Genomic DNA, 21,337 nt, shown 5'->3' with positions numbered 1-21,337 from the left:
CAAAGTGTTCTTCTTCTTGTTTAATGTTTTATGCAACATGGATTAATCAATAAGACAATAGCACGAGGCAGACCTTTCTGGAAGACTTGAGCCTCTTTTTTTTTTTTTTTTTATCTCATTGAGCATTCTGTGCTCTGCTTTTTGAACGTTCCCTATTTTAAAGCAACCTTTTTGCTGTGCTGCTAAACATCAAGGTTTTTAAATATATATTTTGTGAACCTTTCCACCTAAATATAAGTTAACAATTTTTATCTGTAGGAGAGCTTTTTGTGCAAGACGTGGTTCATGTCGGGCAATGCTTTTTGAGGGAAAAAAACTCAAAACTCGTATATGTGTTTTTATATGCCAATTGCGATGGCTGATTTTACAGCTTTCAAAATCGTGTCTGAGAGGCAGGTGCAAAATGCACAACCTTTAGTTTGGCGGCCGTGGCTCAGGGTGTAGAGACGGTCGTTCAGTAACCAGAAGGACGGCTGTTTGATCCCCGCTCTCCCCCTAAATCATGTGTTGTTGTGTCCTTGGGAAAGACACTTCACACACATTGCCTCCAGTGCTACTCACAGTGGTACATGGAAGGTGCAAATATTTGGTGGTGGTCGGACACTGGCAGCCACACCTCCGTCAGCCTGGAATGTATCATTGAGTGCCCCGCACCCCATCCCCCCACCACCACCACCACACACACACACACACAACTACCCTTTTATGTTCCTGCTACCAAACCTGCCCATCAGCTCGGTGTCACCCCTGCTGCCTTCACCAACGTCCATTAAAATCTGCCCCAATCAACTTCATTTTTTTTTTTTTAAGAGCTCAGTATTGTTCATTCGGTAATGTCATCATCATTGCTCTTTTTTTTTCTTTTTTTTTTTTTTATATATATATATATATATATATATTTTTTTTTTTATTTTTTTTTTTGTATGCCCCAATCAACTTCTATCTCTCTCTCTCTCCCTCTCTGCCTGAAACGCTCTGAACTAAATTGTCTAGCTCCTTCTACAACTTCTCGTTCACATCCTACTTGTGGTGTGTGACCACTTCAAACGTAAGACACTCGGTTTCAAGCTTCAGCCGCTTCACTCAACCTGACAGTCTTTTCATCTCCAGGATATTATTAACAAACTCATCCTTTACAACAACTCCTACTCCATTACTCTTTTGACTTATGTCAACCAACTCTCTAGCTTTTTCCTGTCACAGTCCTAATGTTCAAAGTTCCTACTTTCCATTGAGTTTTTTTCTGATTCTGTGCCTTCATTTTCTCTTTGTACCTACAGAAAAGCATTCCTCTTTTTTTCTATAGGTATATTGTATGTTAATGCTACAAGCTGTGGCAATTCTGTATAAAATTCTTAGGATCATTCATCCAAATTGTTTTGTTTATGATACCCTTCTAGAGGCAACCCTCTGCATTTATCAAGGCTTGGATCTAGACTTCAGTTTGCACTGCTTTGTGCCACCAAAAGAGTGCATTATGCCGGTCAGGAGCGCCAAACATACGGACGGGCGGATAGAACACACTATCTGCAATTTTTCCATTAAATTAACTGTTGCTAATTTTCTCACTGGAGGGCAAACTGATGTCCACTTTAATGGCATTCTGAAATTGGTTGTTATACTCAACATTTGATGCTTGATATTGATGAACGTGCAAAGACTACTAACCCCCCCCCCCCCCCCCCCCCTCACCCCCATTTGTCACTGACAAGAATACAGATCTGTGTCCAGTATATGTAAATACCTTCTGTGGAAATGTTTGAAGACACAGAAATATTCAGCTTCTGTTCAAAAGAGGTTATTTTGGTGGAAGTCTTATATGTTTTCAGCTGCTAGACCTTGAATGTATTTTTTACGTCTTCATTTACAAGGAAGGGACATCCTCTTTCTGAAAAGATCACACTTGAGTTTGTATGAGTTGAGCTTGACAAGACTTTATTAGATGGTAGTAATCAATAAAAGTGATTGTTTTCCAAATGTAAACAAAGGGTGAACATTTTGGAAGAATCATTATTTATGGCTTAATTGGCCATGAATATAGTGTTGTGGCCACTTGAGATTAAATTGGAGTGAATGTGGCCTGTGAACTCAAATGAGTTTGGCACCCCTGATCTAGTTTATATCACCTAAACTATATTGATCACACGTCAAACATGATATATAATTCTCAAATGCATGTCTAATTCTTTAATAGAGCTATTTTAAAGTGTATATTGTTAAATTACAGAGTTAAATACATAAGAGAGATTGCATGTGCCTCTACATGATCGTAACAACTTTCTCTGCTATTATGCGATGGTTATTCCATGTGAGGGACTCCTCTAATGCTCAGTAGTGCATTGTAGTCAGTATGGTTCAATAGCAGTGGCTCGAAACTTCAATGCACAGAGGAGTCACACTAATTATATCCAATCTAATAATAACAGTATGCCTGGCGACTGGCAATGAGTGTTTCTTATCAAAATTGCAAGGCGCACATTTAAAATGTCACTGTGAAGGAAAAACATTGCTTAAAAATTGGCATTGTTTGAGATCCATTATATCATATGATTACTTCAAGACTTTAGAAGTGTTAGACACTTTTCTCTTGCGCTGTCTGCACTCTCTGGAGAAATGTTATTGTGTTCATTGTTTTAGACAGAATTATCCATCTGCAATATGTCTTTGAAGGTTACACGCTCCATATAAAAGTGGCTCATACAAGTAATGCAAAAAGAATGCATCCAGCTTTTCTTGCTAGCACATTGTTGAACAGTGGGGAATTAATTGCAGCATAATTAAAAGCTTTAAAAACAAATGTTTCAATGAAGGTCCAAATAGGCTTCTCCAGAGGAGTCAGTGCCTCACCAGTCATGAACCTGTTAACACATGCCAGTTTATCTCACAGCACCACTGTATTGCCCCTCAGTGATTAAGTCCGGTGGACAGTGGCTTATCAGCTTATTACTGGGGCACCTGTGGAACCACACTAGAGGGAGAGAGAGGGGGAGAGAGGGAGAGAGAGAGAGAGAGAGAGAGAGAGAGAGAGAGAGAGAGAGAGAGAGAGAGAGAGAGAGAGAGAGAGAGAGAGATGGAGGGAGGGAGGGAGGGAGAGCACCAACATCAGCTTCGCTCTCATTAAAGTGAGCTACCGGCTACGGGACCTGTTGGCAGTCTCCACTGCGGTCAGGCCAGTCTCCAGTTACGTCAAGGCAGCATCCACTAAAATTGTCAATACCTGATCAGACTTAACCAGGCAAGAAGAAAGACCAGGAATATTTTACCTAAACACACCATTATCATGTCGGGGGCCACCGGGGACTTAACGTGTGAGGAGTGTTTTTCCGCGCAGGGGGCCAACAGTAGCGAGTTGCACGCGCTCTCTACGGTGGACGACGACGAACTTCTGCGCTACATCTGGACAGAGTATTTGCACCCCAAGCATTACGAGTGGGTTCTTATTGTGGCTTACATCTTTGTGTTCTTCGTGTCACTCATCGGCAACTCGCTTGGTGAGTTTCCTCTTTTTCTTTTTTCTTGTTTTTTTTCCTCAGCGATAAATCTCTATGAATTAGTTCAATTTAAATTAGGCATGACGTTCGCAGTGTGTGCGTGTGTGTAAGCACAATATTCAATATCATATGACTATTGTGTGACATGTGGCTACAATATAACAGTTATTTAATCACAGGTGAAACAGTGTGCAGGTCTCACACTGATTTATAACAGCTGGAATGAGACATCAAGAAGATCCAAAAGAAAACAAATAAAGCATCTTTCTTGATTAAAAAAAAAACGATCTAAGACAATAGCAAAATAAATGTTTGGTTTGGATTGACATTTTTAATTGCCTTTTTTCTGCCTGTTGCTCTGATTGACTCATTCCTATTCAAACATTATTTCTCATCATCAAGGCTGCATTTTCCATCATCAAAGCCTTGAGAAGGATGAGATGTCATTCATCAAGAGAGACCGTATAGGTTCTTCATATAGGTCCTTCATACACCGCCACTTTGTTTTCCATTAGCAGTTTGTCTCCCGGGCGGTCTGTCTCTCTATGTGACACATAATAATATCGCAAGGGACACAGGAGTGGCAGTTCATTAATTTCTTGGAGCGAAAGTGTCACATACAGTTCGCAAGGGTTCTGCTTTTTTCTTTTTCTTTTTGCATTGATGATTTACGGCCATGTTTTTTTTTTCATGATACCTCTGAGAACAGATTGTCTTCAGTACTCAAACTCGAGACAAACTCTGATCACAAGCCACATGATGAGTTTCCAATTTGGAATAGTTTGTGCCAGAGTCAAAACTGGAAACAATTTTTTTTGAACAGACCAGTAGCTATAGCACATATCGCAAAAAGACAAATTATTGGAATTAACAGTGTGTTTTTTTGTTTTTTAATGAATGAATTATTAGTTCACCACTGGATGGCACTAAACATACACACTGTCCCTTAAAATGTGGCACATTACATCTCACATGCGGGGCTGGTGTGGCAACAGACAGTGTGAGTGGGTACCCTCATTAAATGAAATAGTGATAACTACAGGCAATTTAAATATGTCAGAGGACCTCATGCATGTGTCCCCACCACTGATCGTTCATGTAACCAACCCCCCCACCCAATAATTGCATACTTATCCCTAAAGCCTGAACCATGAAATATATGAGAGAAAAAATCTGATTATTTGTAAATAGTGTGTTTATTGGTCCTTTTGAAAAAAAATAAAAATAAAAATTAAATCAACTTCCTCATATGACTTTTGATTTGTGTCATATTTCTGGTCACAATGCTTTAAATTCTTAAATTTACGTCTGTCAAAAATATAATAATAAACGGACATATCAAACATATTAGTATTTCCAAAAATCAGAAAGAACATTTCTCATTGTTAATATATGTAGGTGTCTCTCCTTTCTCAATTGGGCGGTCTTGCGAGGTTGCTGGAAAAGCCATCACATGGATGATACTGCCCTCTAATGGATTATCCGTGCAATGCATGTGTCAGATCATAAACATCAGGGTTTTAATGGGGAAAAAATATTATATTTATGAAATAGAGGGCTCAGAATGTCTTGTATTTAATGTGATACGTTTGGCTTTATAGGTTTAAGTCAGGTATGTGATTGTGAAACATCCTCAGTGGTAGGCCTATCCTGCAATATGTTAACTTATAGCAGGGCCTAACTTAAAAATTCAGGGGTGCGTGCTGTAAATTCAGTTGCAAAGTTTACATTGACATTTCTCTTCATTTTCACTGTATTACTGACAATACGCCAACACTAATCACTGATCAAGTAAAACTATTTTTGTTAATTTGTTGGTAAGTTATGCATTATTTGTTCCAATCAGTACTATTTGTTTCCACTTCTCAGACAAGTGCCTCAATGTCGGCCTCAGAGATTCTCTTTCCACCCTCTTGGCCATGAAGTTAGATTTTTGCAGATAGTACTATAAATGGTAAATAGGAGGTGTTTCTCAATGCAAATGAGGGTAGAAGTGCAGAAGCGTGGAATTTAAGAATAGGTGGCATTCATCAACACCACGGAGTTATTATGAATGGACTGTCAGTGCCACTTACTGACCATTGGGAGAAGTAAAGCCATCTTATGTCGCCGCTCACTAAGGCCGCGCAACTTGAAGACGTTGATTTCTCTGCAGCATCTCCAGGCCAGAAAGTAAAAACCATGCCACGGATTGACTTTAGGTATAGGTGCTTATGCTTAACTGGCAGGTAAAGAAGCTCATTACCTGTCAGAATTGTCGACCTCTGTATGCAATAACACAACAATGTGCCCTTCACCTCTCGCTAAAGAAGCTAAGTGGTGCATAACTAGCTATCGGTGCCTGCTGGTCACTACTGTAGCTACATCAGCCAATAAATAACATGTAATGTGGCCTATCAAGAGCATTTTTTCCCAGGGAATGTTGATCACATAATTCCAGGGAATAATTGATATGCTGGATGCTGGGGCATGTTTTTCTGGGTCATTTTGGATGTTTTGTCACCAAAGATGGTCACCACAGCTCATATAAGGTAGAAGAAGCTGCGGAAGGTACAATTTTGAACAATAATTTGCTCTAAAAATGTTCAATGTATTTATATACAGTATTTATGTCATACCATGTTCCCAAGGATTGGCTGGAAACCAATTCTAAGTATACCCCCTGCCTCTTGCCCTAATGAGGACAAGCGCAATGGATAATACACCCTGAACTGGTTGCCAGCCAATCGCAGGGCACACAGAGACGAACAACCATCCACACTCACAATCACACCTATGGACAACTTTGAGAGTTCAATTAACCTGACATGCATGTCTTTGGAATGTGGGAGGAAACCGGAGTACCTGGAGAAAACCCACGCAAGCACGGGGAGAACATGCAAACTAATGACCGCCCCTTACTTGGAAAGCCTGTCCTGGGAGAATTCCAGTCGCAACGCAGCAGACACGTCCACATCAAAATTTAGCAGTAATAAAATTAATGATAATGTATATATTTTTGGAGACTGGGGTCACGTTGTATTTTACAATTTTAAAAATGTGCAGAATTTCACAAGTTACTTAATGTTAAAGACTAGATAGCTCTCTGTAGTGGCTAAGTCCATCTTAAAGCCACTGAGGGTGCAACAGACAATTGAAGTGTTTGACGTGCTTGATCGCTTTGGTGGAAAAACAAGTCTGTTGCTGTGTTGCCGTTAAGACATTTATTTAAGATTGAAGTGAAACAAAGTACACTCAAATCTTTCCAACAATAAGCACAATGTGCCCAACTCCTAGCAGCCCCAACAGCGGTCTAAAAACTGTATTGCTCCAAGTCTAATTACACACCTGCAACTGATGAGTACCTGCTTCTTAAATAGGCTTGTGTAGGAAACAAGGGTGACACCTAATAGCCATCTTGGTGACCCGCATGCTACTACACGAAATGGCTCCTACACACCGGCCCCTAATTGTTATGGTTTACAAACAGAACAATTCAAAATGTACAACAGAAAGGAGCCATAACCAGAAAAGCACAATGAGCAGTACAATTAGCATTATATATTTTTTTAATGCATAATATACATTGCAACCTATTCATGCAGTCTCATGTAACAAAATAGTGATACAGGCCAGTTCATGATATCAAATTTCGTATGTATTTTTCTCTTAGGTTCAGCTTGCTTTACCGATAGCAAATTGTAGGTTTTCTTATACCTGTTGCTAAATACATTTGAGACAATTACTGAATGGGCATTTACCTATACATGCCTGTCATGTGGTTGGTCAAATGCCCGCATTGGCAATGATAGTACTTTTCTGTATACGTGTGTATTATTTGGTCACACTCATGAACTTGATTTTAACTGTCAAGATCTAATGAAGACAGCGATGTTTTCCGGCCCCTATTTGGCCACAGTACTCGTGAGATGCTGATGTTGTCAACATGAAGCGCAGTTAGGGGATTTTGAGTCTTGACCACAACTCTTGTCTTGTATGTCAAACGCTGACTGCAGTCCCGACTTCTGTGGCCTGCGCATAAGCAACCGAAACAAACTCTTCCTCCTATAGAAAACGTCTTTGTCTCTGTTCCTTTTAAGTTAACATTCTGCCAAAGCGTAAACTAAAATCTTTAACAAAAAACTAACAAATAGTTTCCTATAATTTTTCATTTCCAACCTTCCAGGAAAGCAGTTAACTTCACAACAGGTTTTCTTTGCTCCTTTGTGTATTGTTCGATCCAGCTTCGGTGGCTTTGTCCAGATTCAAAGAATCATGTGTAAACATAATTCCTTTTTCGCTTGCTGCGCTGATTGACATGGTTCAGTGTCCTTGAGAGCAAAGTTCTTCTACTTGTTCTTGAGCAAAGTTTTCAGACTAATTGTAGTGGCTAAGTCCATCTTAAAGCCACTGAGGGTGCAATAGACAATTGAAGTGTTTAAAGCACTTGATAGCTTTGGTGGAAAAACAAGTCACTTGTGTTGCCTTTAAGACATTTATTTACTCACGTTAACAAGATTGAACTGCTACAAACTACACTCAAATCTTTCCAACAATAAGCACAATGTGCCCAACTCCTAGCAGCCCCAACAGCGGTCTAAAAACTGTATTGCTCCAAGTTTAATTACACACCTGCAACTAATGAGTACCTGCTTCTTAGACTTGTGTAAAAAACAAGGGTGACACCTGATGGCCATTTTGGTGACCCGCATGCTACAACACGAAATGGCTGCTACACCCTTAAAATTACACTGAGCTGTCACTAACGTCTTACAAATCAAGATCACACTCGTTTTTTACAGTGCAGTACATCTTTTTTTATTTTGATTACATTTTCTGAATTATTATGAAATTACTGTACACAGCATATCGGTCAGTGTTGAATTTCCAGTGTTCGATCAAATATGTAGTAAGCAGTGTTATTTTAACAGTGTTGGGATACAGTATATAGTTACATCATCAGAGTAAATTTCCTTGAGTTGGGGTGGATATTGGGTGTAACCTGAGTAGCACCTTGAGCGTTAAATTGACCACACCCTCATTTCCGGCAAAGAAACTTTCCAATTTTCCAGCAACCTGTCGACATTTCAATAGCGATATATATATATATATATATATATATATATTAGGGGTTTCAGGCAATAAAAAAATACTTAAATAGTTAGTTAGTTAGTTAACTCATTTATTCATTTATTTATTCCATCAGTCTTCTAACAATACCTTAACTAAAAAAGGCAAATATCGCATAAATATGCATTATAGTAAAAAAAATATATATATATATACAGTATATAATACACAGAGTACAAATTCTGTACTACGTACACATGCACACCCTTTGTGTACTCTTTAGTGTTCATACGGAAACAGTAAATGCCCACTTTTTGTACTTTTAGGCTCTAAAACTAAAACTATTTTCACATCTAAATGAATTGCCAAAGATGACACCTTGTTACATTGGATATATGCAGGAAATATGATAAAATGACATTAAATTTTTATATTATAATTTGTTTTCAAGAAAAGTTGCTGCAAAAATAAAATTTTCCAAAGGTGGCGGAACGTCATTGGCACTCTGAGAGGTCAACAAACCCATCCATGTGATAGCTACACATCCTAATTGGGCATTTTCTCTCTCTCAGTTTGTTTTGCAGTATGGAAAAACCGCCACATGCGCACCGTGACCAACTATTTCATTGTGAACCTCTCGTTTGCTGATGCCTTGGTAACTATCATCTGCCTCCCCGCAAGTCTAGTGGTAGACATTACTGAGACCTGGTTCTTTGGACAGACGCTTTGCAAAGTGGTGCCCTATCTACAGGTAAGAAACTAACTCAGAGTGGATGATCTCTAAAAAGGTTGTTTTCATATAGACAGGAGAGATGTCAAATTGCTTGAAAACGGTGAAATTGATGAGTGACAATCATTTTTTAAGTCAGGAGATCTGCATAGACAAAAGGGTAAAGAATGTGTGTGGAGCTGCTCAAACAGAGATGTGTATTGGACTGTGAGCAGTGTTTGATGTGCTTTTTGACATCCTCTTATCTACACCTTCACTCACCTAACACAGAGCAAGAAGTCAGAAGCCTCTTACATGTTTTGAATCAAAAATGGCAGACTTGCAGAACCGCTGAAGTCCTATTTATGCTTTGGATGTTCAAAAAATCGCTAAGAGCTTTATATCTGAAGGCATGTGTTGCCAAATAGATTGAGCTGGAATGCATGATTTGAAAGCAATATGCAAAAATAATCTGACAAAAATATTCTGAATGTCTAAAAGGGGATGTTCAATGTGGTGAATGTTTTAAAATGTTAGGGAAAGTCTGCTAGCATGATGAGGTCAGAAACCTGATTGAAATTCATCAAAAGTCCGTTTGAGTTAAAGACATTTCTCAGTTTACAATCTTGGTCTAAAACACTGGGGAATGCAATTTTTTGTTGAGTTAGGTCTGACAGCTTAAAAAAAATATATATATATATATAAATATATATATATATATATATATATATATATATATATATATATATATATATATATATATATATATATATAAATATATATATATATATATATATATATTGGGTGCGTAATTCAAAACTGCTCTCAGTTTTTCTTTATCATGTTTTTGAGCTATAGCATCCCCGTTTTGTTTTAATATGAAATAAATGTGCATGTACAGTATGTAAGTAAAACACAAAAATGGAGTAGTCTTGAAAACAAAAACAAAAAAACAAGCATAGAACGAATCAAAATTTACAACAGTATGCCCATGGCTACGAGGGTAAGAGAAAAGCCAGCACTAATCCTCTTAATTTCTATTACCGGTATGCTATCTTTCTGTTCACAGATGATAGTACTGACCTATTGGGAGATGCACAGGCACAGTCTGAAACACTTTAACGTAAGAAAGCTAAAAATAAAAATAAAAGAAATAATTTAGAGCAGTAGCCTATATGGTTGGTTCGTTCAACTCACTCATATATGCACTTAATTGCAACAATAGGAAGGGATTGGAAACTTAAAATTAATCAAGGTACAGCTAGACTTCTACTTTGCCTTCCATCAATAAGAAATTCAAACTGGTTTTATAAGATTGAAAATCAATTCAATAATATATGGCTTTAAAGCAACAGTGTGCAATATTCTGCACCATCTAGTGGTGAACTGGTAATTAATTCATTTTAAAAATCGACTATTTATTTCAATAATATGCAAAAAAAAATGAGTTTTCTCACATCAACATACATTTTATATATATATATATATATATATATATATATATATATATATATATATATATATATATATATATATATATATATATATATATATATGTAATTGTAAGTCTAGTAATCATTAATTAGTAATTATGTTACATAGACCACCATAGGAGAACTTGGCGACCATGTAGCTAGTTTCGGCCCCAATGGGTCGACCGCCGCTTATCTTCCACAGCTAGGCCCTGCTTGCAGGTGGTCGTCGCGAAGTCCCATCATTTCGGCTCCCGCTGCTTGTCTCCCTCTGCTTTGCACTTCGAGAGCTTTTACTATCTTCTCCCGCTGGCTATCATGTTCGCCGGTTTGCTCACTCGCCATTGTTCACGACAATTAATAATTGGTAGGAATTGTAGGCTGGCGAAGTCTGATCTCTCCGAGGTACCATAGCGTGCATGCTTCAAAATGGTTGCCATTCTATGAGTTCACCGCGAGATGGCACTAAATCATACCTTGCAATTTAACATCTAAAACCTTCGGAATTGTTTTGTACAATGCAATCAAGAGGTGGGAGGGCATATTTGGTTGCAGTTTAACCTGGGACAGGGTATGTAAGTTAATTTATAAGACTAGTGAAAATGTACAAAACAGATATTTTCCATTTAAAGTTGTGTGTAATCTTCTACCTACAACTTGTTAATTATTTGGAGATAAGTTGAGTCTGATGAATGTTGTTTATGTTTTGTAGAGTCAGAGTCTTTAAAACATTTTGCCACAGTTATGTTGTGTCTCCCTAGGTGCACGCTAGCTTAATGTCGCCTAATTAAAGGGATACTTGACTCATTGAGCCATTTTCAGCATCACTAAAAAGTTTATATTTTGTCCAGAGTAAATTTCATTATTTTTCTTGTACAATTAATCATTTTAAAAACAATTTTTTCCACTTGCTATCCATTGAAAATGACATAATCCGTGCTTAGGAAGTAGGTAACGACCAATCATGGCTCACCTGTTTTCTGCGTTTGGTCAGCAAACTGAGCAATGATTGGTCGTTACCTACTTCCTCAGCACAGGTGTCATCTTCAGTCGACAGCAAGTGGAAGAACAGTATTTTAAGGTATTAATTTGTACATGAAAAATAATTAAGTTACAAAACATTCTGAACAAAATACTAACTTTTTGCTGCCGAAAATGGCTCAATGAGTCAAGTATCCCTTTAGTGTCCATAAAATCCTAAATACTGGGGTGATTGCTTGAATATTTTAAGAAGGTGATGTGTAGATATGTAGAAGTAGAGATGTGAATGTGAATTTAGCAGTTTTGTGACATTAAGCGGCATTTTTTACACTCACATTTTAAGCGTTTGAGACTGTCTAGCTGCAACACGTTGCCATGTAGATGTAGATTAATCTAATCGCAATCAGCTGTGGAGAAAAAAAACTGACCTGCTCGGGGGGAAACATGACTGCAATTTTGCAATCAGCTTGCCAATTTTAGTTTTTTAATCAGCATAAAAATCTATTTGTTTGTTTTTCTCTCTCCCCCAAATGGTTCCCCAGTGTAATTTGCTAACAAAGAAGCATCCTACGTTCTTTTTTTTGTAGATTTCACAACAGTTTTGAAAAAGTCAGATGAAATTTTATCAAAACAGCTAGATAATGATTACAGGTGCTGAACTGTATAGGACTGATGTTCCCTTGCTTACTTTTTAGACTATCTCCGTTTCCGTGTCAGTCCTGACGCTGAGCTGTATTGCGCAAGACCGCTGGTACGCCATCTGCCACCCGCTGATGTTCAAAAGCACCGCCAAGAGGGCTTGCAAGAGCATTATTATCATCTGGGTGGTGTCGTGCATCATCATGATCCCTCAAGCCATCGTGATGGAGAGCAGCAGTCTGCTGCCGGCTCTCACAAACAAGACCAGTTTGTTCACTGTGTGTGATGAACATTGGGAAGGTGCGTGATGGACCCATCCATCCATCTTTCATACAGATTTTCCTTTTCAGGGTCATAGTCTCAGGTTATGTGTATTAAAATGTATGCCAGGCAAAATGGATTATACTGCAATGCTAATCATCTTTTATATTGTTGTGGGAACTCATTTACAACATGCTGTAGCGTGCAGTAATTCAGATGAGTTTGTGTGCCTCTGCACTTTCTGTTGTTTTGGTTAGCAAATGGGTTCAGTAGTAGCATTATCGTCTATGAATAGAGAACTCTGAAAAAGGATGCGTTCATTTCATTTGTCTTGAGTGGGTGATGCACACAGCAGGAATTGGAGCGGAACGTCTGTTTGGGAGAGACGGCTACAAGAAAGTGCAGTGATATATTACAATATTGATGCAAATAAATACAAAAAACAGGATTAGTAGTTGTTGAAGGCTTAAACTTTAATGAAACAGTACGTAGCAGAGAAGATATTTTGATGTAGTCCAACAAATGTCTAACTGGGTTTAGTGACGAGAATCTATTAGGATAATGTAATAAACGCCACACAGAAATGTCAAAGTCAGAGCTTTTGGATTGCCAGTCAACAGTGTTAATCACTGTGATGGTGTGCACCTGCTTGATCATAAATCAAAATCTTACATTAAATGCATTGTGCCCAAGTTCTTGATTCAGGTCAGGTGCACAAATAATACGGAAGCTAGTGATGACTCTTGCATGTGGAGGATGGTTCAGTGGTAACGCACCCGCATAGGGCTGAGAATAGGTAACCCCAGTTCAATTCCGGTTCCAGGCAGCATGTTTTTGCAGGTCATTCTTGTTCCTCTTTAATATTTTCTGTCAAAACTTAAGATGCCCTGTCGCAAAAAAATAAATAAAAAATAAAATAAAAAAGCCTTTGAAATGTAGCCTACAGGTTTTTGATTAAATGTGATAGTACTGGGGGTTTCATCAAAGTATTTGGGTCATGTTGAGAGGCAAAATTAAAAACAAAGTATCAGCACCAAAAACCTCATTTGTACTTCTATACTTATTTTGATGGGGTGGGGGGTTATTCAGTTTTTGTTTCCCATGATATTGTTTCTCTCTCTTATGGCGTCCATTACAATTACAGTATAGGCCGATTGCCAGTTGTGTAAATTAGGTGATGACAGACAGCCAATAGTTAATTTCTTTGCTTAGCTGGCAACACTGCTCTACTGTTTGATTGTAATATTTTACAATTGGCCACCAGATGTCGCTGTGGGGAGATGTTTCTAACGTTCCAAAATATATTTTTGTGAATCAATTGTTCCAAATGATTTGATCGTTTCAATGTTCCATTTCTGCTATCCCTAATGGAACCACCTATCAGAAGGAATACAGTCCAGTCCAAATCTTTCATCATGTCAAAATAGCGCTGTTACGGCCCACGATGTTCGTGGCTGTTTGTTTTTTTGGTGTGTATTTTGGGTGTGGACGGTGTGAGCGCTCCTCCCTGATTGGTGGACTATTTCCTCGACCCGGTTCACCAATCAGGGCAGGGGAGGAGCGCTGATTGCCTCATCGTGTTCAGGTGCGGGACCAGCTGGCCGCTCACTCCCTTGCTCCCTCGCTCCCTCGCTCCCTCGCTCCCTCGCTCCCTCGCTCCCTCGCTCCCTCGCTCCCTCGCTCAACCCCCCCCCCCCCCATGCCTCCTTTTGTTTGTTTTGTTTTCGTTTCATCCGACTGTCTTTCGTGAAGTGCACCGTTTCCCATAGTTTGTTTCCGGTTTGTTTCATTATCCACAATTCATTAGAGTGTTTGCCATAACTATCGGTTATATTCTGTAGTCAGTATTTCTTTGGGTGTTACTTGGGTGGGGACATTGGGAGCATTGGCTCCATTATATTGTTTAGTTTCAGTGTTTTGAGGTATAGTGTTCCGTCATGTGTTGCCCCATTCGTGTGTTGTCTCACCCCATGTGCACCCGTTTTGTTCAGTGTGCCCCCTTTTTCCACCACTTCCCTCCTCCATGTGTGCTACCCACTCAATAACATCACTTGCGTGCCACACGGCACGTAACAGCGCACAAATGTGATTTATTGTAGCAGGTGTCAAATTGTAAGTGAGCACCATTCATTTGATTGAGGAAGATGAATGAAGGTTTCAGAATGACAAGAAAAAGCTATTTTCAACCACTTACCTCCAACAAGAGACATTGGTATTGATAGAGATTCATTACACTCCTGACGTGAAAAACGAGAGTAGGCCTACTCAGAAACCGCTGTTGGGAGAGTGTGCGAAGGTGGAGAGAAGAAAGGAGCGCAACAAGATCAACAACGCTGTCACGGTGCTCCTAACAACTATGCAATTTGCTAGCTCGTGAGCTAGCCTGTGAACTAGCTAGGCAGCTAGCTTGTGAGCTAGTTGCTGTTTAGTATCTCTCGTCACAATGTGGGAAGCTTCTCAATGTCCCCGTGGAATATAATGCCGCCACCGGAGGCTTTAGGAGGATATGTTTTCATGGATCAAACATGTAGAGATGTGTTGGTATAAGTTGCTACACAAAGTAGCATTCACCTTTCAGCGGGGTTTGGTTTTACACATCACATGCTCGCAGCGAAGATGACGACTTAATTCTTCACAACGTTTAAGCCACATAGAAGACAAGTTCAACTTTACATGAACTTTAAATAATGATCTTAATTATCTTAATACAGACGATTGAATATTCATACAAGCAGGATCAACAACTATATAGCAAAAACAGTGTAGCCTACTAATGGTTGTCCAAAGAATACTTCTCTAAGCTTCATTTTCAAATGCCCTACTAAACAGAGTTTTAACTACCATTGTTTTGTCTTATCTAAGAAAGATTTGTTATGTCTGACTTCATCATACTCCAATTTAAACAAACAGTAACTAACCCTCCAACTGCAAACATGCTCAAAACAGTCATTCGTCAGTGTTATTTTAACCAAGTCTTATGTGTATGTGAGACTTAGGCTAAATTCACACTGCAGTGTGTCATGCCCATTATTCATTATTATGTAGGACTCCTTAATATAAAGAAAAGCCCCCCCCCCCCCCCCCCACACACACACACACACACAAACATCATGTTCCACAATGTTAGATAAGATATGGTCTCGTGTGCAGGGGCATATCTTATCTCATATCGACAGAGGAGCGAGGCAGGAGGAAGTGATTTTTGGGTGACGTCTCGTAATTGTCGCATTTAACAAATTAACCGCCAGCGTAGCTGAATCACTACTAGCACCAAAAAAGCCCACTGTATGCGTCAAGTGGAATTCGATTCAAATTAAATATAAAATCAGCACTGTTACTACAATTTTGCAGATTCACTGATACCGAGCGCATACTGCGCTTTTGATGGCTTATAGGTCGGATGTGTACGGATGAGCGTTCTTGCTGCAGACTAAATTGGAATTGCACTGTTCACACTGCATGAAAAAAATAAAACACATCGATTTGCCTGTTTTTATGAAACATTACTATACATTGTCAGTGGAACTTGCCTATCCTATTTTGCAACAAACGAAAACATCCCCGGGACACACCGTGAACTCAGTCAGAACTGTCAATCCCTGAGATCAATTTCCCACAGTCAAGTTAGTGATGTGCTCTTTGTCTGTGCTCCTTCCAGCGGAAATCTACCCCAAGGTGTACCACAGCTGTTTCTTCATTGTCACATACTTTGCACCTTTGTGTCTCATGGTGCTGGCCTACATCCAGATCTGCCACAAGCTGTGGTGTCAACAGGTGAGCCGTTCTCAATGTGCTGCTACACTTCTGTCAGCCATCTAGTATATGTATGCTTACTATATTTGTGTTTGACAGATTCCTGGCAGCACATCAGTGTTGCAGAGGAAGTGGAAGACCATGCAGTGCTCAGCGGCAACTCCCGGGCCGGGGGAGCCTGTGCGGGTAAAGACCAGCACCGTCTGTGCTGAGATCAAACAGATCCGGGCGCGGCGCAAGACGGCTCGTATGCTGATAGTGGTGCTCTTTGTGTTTGCGCTGTGCTATCTGCCTATCAGCGTTCTCAATGTGATGAAGAGGTAGCCGTCTGTTCTGTTCTTTAAAAATATATCACAAAATAAGCAAACACAAGCTCACCCTGGTGATATTAATTCAAGATGGGAAAAAAAAAAGATAGATTTTTTTGCTATTGATTTTTACTCTGCCCGCAGAGTCTTTGGGACCTTCAAGAACACGAGTGACCGAGAGACGGTGTATGCTTGGTTTACTTTCTCACACTGGCTCATATATGCCAACAGTGCACTCAATCCTATCATCTACAATTTCCTAAGCGGTGAGTTTACAAACACACCAGTGGACCAATCGAGCACTAGCTCCCTACTGCCCTCTAGTGCAGTATTTCCCAAACTGAATTTAGCCCAGACACCCATTTTACATTTAAAAAATCTCACATACCACAAAAACAAACAAACAGAAAAAGTGTAAATAATGATGATCTCATCTTAATTTATGTGGCACCTCATGGCACAGTAGTGTACCACAACAACCTGATATGAATCACTGATCTGATTGTTTTATTTTATGTTTTTTTTATTTGTTACATTTTTGGGTTATTTTTATTTAATTTCTAAAATATTTCATTTGCATTTTACATATTTTAAATATATGTTTGATTTAATTATGTATTTTATTGTATGCTCCATTTTTTATTACTTAAAAATTAACAGTTTTAAAATTAATTTTAAATTCATGATTGATTGATTATAATTTGTGTAAAATATGATGCCTAAGAATAGGAATGATGGTCTAAATACTTTTCAAATACACGAGCCTTTTTTTTCTTGGAAAATACAAACCCAATTCCCAAAAAGTTGGGACACTACAAATTGTGAATAAAAACTGAATGCATTATGTGGAAGTGCCAGATTTCAATATTTTGTTCAGAATAGAACATAGATGACATAGTTTAAACTGGGAAAATGTATAATTTTAAGGGAAAAATATGTTGTTTGTAAATTTCATGGTGCCAACAAATCTAAAAAAAAGTTGTCACAGGTAGTCAATTAGGTTGGTAGGTAGATAGGTAAGTCAATTGCACTTATAAAAAAAAACAGCTGGAAGACCAGTTACCACTTGATTGGAGTATAAAAAGAGCTTCTTGGAGTGGCAGTGTCTCTCAGAAGCGAAGATGGGTAGAGAATCACCAATTCCTCCAATGTTGCGCAGAAAGATAGTGGAGAAATATCAGAAAGGTCTTTACCAGCGAAAAACTGCAAAAAGGTTAAAGTAATCATCATCTCGAATCTGGAACAATCTCTGTGTGTAAAGGTCAAGGCCGGAAAATCATACTGGAAGCCCATGAACCTCTTGGCCCTTAAATGGCACTGCACCGCAAACAGGAACGCTTACTGTAAAGGAAATCGCAGAACGGGCTCAGCAATACTTCCAGAAAACATTGTGGGTGAACACAATCCACCGTGCCAGCCGCCGTTGCCAGATGAAACTCGACAGTACAAAGAAGAAGCCATTTCGAAAGCAGACCAAGAAGCGCAGGCGTTTCTCTGGGCCAGCGAGTGTGGCAAAGTGGAAACATGTTTTGTGGTCAGACGAATCACGATTCGAAGTTCTTTGTGGAAAACTGGGGCGCTATATCATACTGACTAAAGAGGACAAAGACAACCCAAGTTGTTATCAGCACTCAGTTTATAAGCCTGCATCTGTGATGGTATAGGGTTGCATGAGTGCGTGTGGCATGGGCAGCTTCCACATCTGGAAAGGCATCGTCAATGCAAAAAAGGTATATTCAGATTCGAGAACAACATATGCTCCCATCCAGGCATCATCACTTTCAGAGAAGATCTTGCATTTCTCAACACCATAATGCCAGACCACATGCAGCACCAATTACAACATCATGGCTGCGTAGGAAAAGGATCCGGGTATTGAAATGGCCCGCCTGCAGTCCACTTCTTTTACTTGTAGAGCACATAAAGGGGAAGGTGCAACAAAGGAAGCCCAAGACAGTTGAACAGTTAGAGAGACACGTGTTGGACAAGAATGGGACAGCATTCCTATTTCTAAACTTGAGAAACTTGTCTCCTCGATCCCCAGACATTTGCAGAAGAGGAGGGGATGCCTCACAGTGGTGAAAATGGCCTTGTCACAACTTTTTTGACATTTGTTGACAGCATGGAATTTAAAATCAACATCGTTTTCCTTTAAAATGATACATTTTCTCAGTTTAAACTTTTGACCTGTTCTCTATGTTCTATTCTGAATAAAATATAAAAATTTGGCACTTCCACATAATTGCATTCAGTTTTTATTCACAATTTGTATCGTGTCCCAACTTTTTGGGAATTATGTTTGTAATATTATGTCTTTGCACTGATGTTTCATGCTTAAATATTTTGCCTGTTGTTCACCAGTAATTCAGGGTCAAGTGAGTTTGCTATAATAGTCATAAACAATAATAACAAATAATGTGTTTGAAAAGATCACGTTTGAAATGTCTCTCAATATATTTCACTTTCTTTCTTTTGGTTAGGGAAGTTCCGTGAGGAGTTCAAAGCAGCCTTTTCTTGCCATTGTCACGGTCAAGGCCAAGAGAGACAGAAGAGGATAAGCGCCCGGATGAGCACAGACAGTCGAAAGTCGCTGTCCACTCATGTGAACAACATAGACAATGTGTCACACATATCAGATCAAATAGTGTGAGATCCTCTGCACAGGGGCGGGGTAGACTAAGTTTCGGTATTTTCTCAGACCCGCCATTGTGGGCGTGAACATAGCCAACTTGTTTCACCACCAAGTGAAGTGAGTCACTTCAAGTACCCTATTTTTGTGCCCAGTGCAAGTCTAGCGTAAAGTGTGGTCTAACTGTGCACATGGATGGAGTTTTCTTATTTTTGATATTTTCATAGACACGCGTGCAGGATGAATTTTGAGTCCCGGCCAATCGTAGCGGCTCCTTTTATTCACTTTAAATTCAGCGCAGGAGAGGCACGCGGTCTTCAAGGTGGAAGCATAACGGATTTGCTGGAGAATTGCTTGCAAAGTATGTTTATAAGCAACTGTAAGAATATCTTCCACTTGTGAAAGATGTAAAGTTTGCCACTGTTGAAGGGGGCACTGATCGTGCATCTACTGTTTGTGTACTTAGTGTAGTTCACCCCTTCGCAGCAGACTTGCGCTTGGCACGAATATGGAGAGCCCTGAGATTCTAGTACACAGTCACTTTACACATTGATGTAAATCGACCACAATGAGTCCCGATACGACCTGTGACGCATCTACCTCGATTAAAACAATTCTAATTGGATTTCATTTGGTTTGTACTTCAAATCAAAAGGGATCGTTCTCTGACATAATTTAAGTCATAATCTCTGAGCCAAATCAGTGAATAACGTCCTTGCATTGCTGACTGTGAGTTGCTGCAAATCTTTGATAAGCTGCAATTTCAAATTGATTGGAAATTTGTATTGATAGGAACCAATGGTCTTCAACATGTTGGAATCCAATTTGGGACCACACCTGCAGGCTCTTTAATTTGTCAAAAGCTCATGATATGAATGAGAAATTTTATCTAAACTATTGTGTCCAAACATTTTTGTTCTGGTGAATATTTCATCCTTTTTTCGGTGTTTTGTTTGATATTCTGACACAGTGTATTTCAAGTCGTCTGTGCACTTTACATCAACCATTTTACTTGCTGACTTTGTTGCTAATTTGCTATGTTGTCATGTTATGTTATTGATGGTTTCAGAAAAAAAACTAATGATTTGTACTGCTTTGTACTTTTTGTAAAGTAGCTTCTGCTGTTGTCTTACTTAGCGAACGCCTGTCTTGCTTGCAAATAGGAGTTTCCAAGTATCTATACAATTCTTTAAAACAGTATTTTGTCACTGCTGCATCAGGGCCACATGAAAAAAGAGAAATAATATTATTATGTGAAAAAAATTAGTTTAAATTTTACAATGAAAACATTGTAACATTAGAAATATTTTTTATGAGAATGCAGATGTAAGAATATGAGGAACAGAATTGGAATATTGTGCGGAAAAAAGACCCAATATTAAAAAGTACAATTTTATGAGAAAAAGTCATAATCTTACAAGAAATACATTCTCAACTGAACTTTATTTTATTTTTTTTTTTTTTTTGAGAGATCAGTATTGTTCATTCAGTAATTTTACCGATTCGACATGTCATCATCATTGCTCTCTTTTTATTATTATTATTTTTATTTTGTGTTTAGGTTAAATATTCCTGCTCTTTCTTCTTGCCTGGTTAAATCTGATCAGGTATTGACAATTTTAGTGGATGCTGCCTTGACGTAACTGGAGGCTGGCCTGACCGCAGTGGAGACTGCCAACAGGTCCCGTAGCCGGTAGCTCACTTTAATGAGAGCGAAGCTGATGTTGGTGCTCTCCCTCCCTCTCTCTCTCTCTCTCTCTCTCTCTCTCTCTCTCTCTCTCTCTCTCTCTCTCTCTCTCTCTCTCTCTCTCTCTCTCTCTCTCTGTCTCTCTCTCTGTCTCTCTCTCTCTCTGTCTCTCTCTCTCGCTGGTCGACACTACAGCCAAACAAAACACTAGTAAAAAAGTCATGTCAGACAGCAGAAAAGACTGAGAAAAGGCAATAATAAAGGAGTGGAGCTGACGCGCCAAATGCACCCTCACTCAAATGTATGTGCCTGATGGAGAAGGCAGTAAGCAACACCAACACATATACAAACAAAATAA

The 21,337-nt window shown here is 39.1% G+C and overlaps 1 protein-coding gene across 2 annotated transcripts; it reads left to right on the top strand.

Annotated features, from left to right (window-relative positions):
- Nucleotides 1-3,176: 3,176 nt before the first annotated feature.
- Nucleotides 3,177-20,802, top strand: hcrtr2 (hypocretin (orexin) receptor 2). Of its 2 annotated transcripts, XM_086093347.1 has the most exons (8): nt 3,177-3,491; nt 9,113-9,195; nt 9,262-9,291; nt 12,398-12,641; nt 16,261-16,376; nt 16,455-16,675; nt 16,808-16,929; nt 19,144-20,802. In XM_086093347.1, the coding sequence occupies exons 1-8, from the start codon at nt 3,281-3,283 to the stop codon at nt 19,311-19,313; spliced, it is 1,197 nt and encodes a 398-aa protein (XP_085949473.1). In that variant the 5' UTR covers nt 3,177-3,280; the 3' UTR covers nt 19,314-20,802. The 2 variants fall into 2 exon arrangements, with proteins under 2 accessions (XP_085949473.1, XP_085949472.1); XM_086093346.1 differs by having other exon boundaries at nt 9,113-9,291.
- Nucleotides 20,803-21,337: the final 535 nt, after the last annotated feature.

This window comes from Leptonotus elevatus, chromosome 13 (genome assembly GCF_054856555.1).
Source record: "Leptonotus elevatus isolate MCC_2025b chromosome 13, RoL_Lele_1.0, whole genome shotgun sequence".
Lineage (NCBI taxonomy): Eukaryota > Metazoa > Chordata > Actinopteri > Syngnathiformes > Syngnathidae > Leptonotus > Leptonotus elevatus.
This window is presented reverse-complemented; position numbering and strand designations above follow the sequence as displayed.

Excerpts from the sequence above, each read along its gene's own strand:
- hcrtr2 (XM_086093346.1), top strand. The coding sequence starts at position 3,281 with ATGTCGGGGGCCACCGGGGACTTAACGTGTGAGGAGTGTTTTTCCGCG. Across the intron at positions 9,292-12,397 it reads AAGTGGTGCCCTATCTACAG|ACTATCTCCGTTTCCGTGTC; the intron begins GTAAGAAACTAA and ends CTTACTTTTTAG. Across the intron at positions 16,676-16,807 it reads GTTCTCAATGTGATGAAGAG|AGTCTTTGGGACCTTCAAGA; the intron begins GTAGCCGTCTGT and ends CTCTGCCCGCAG.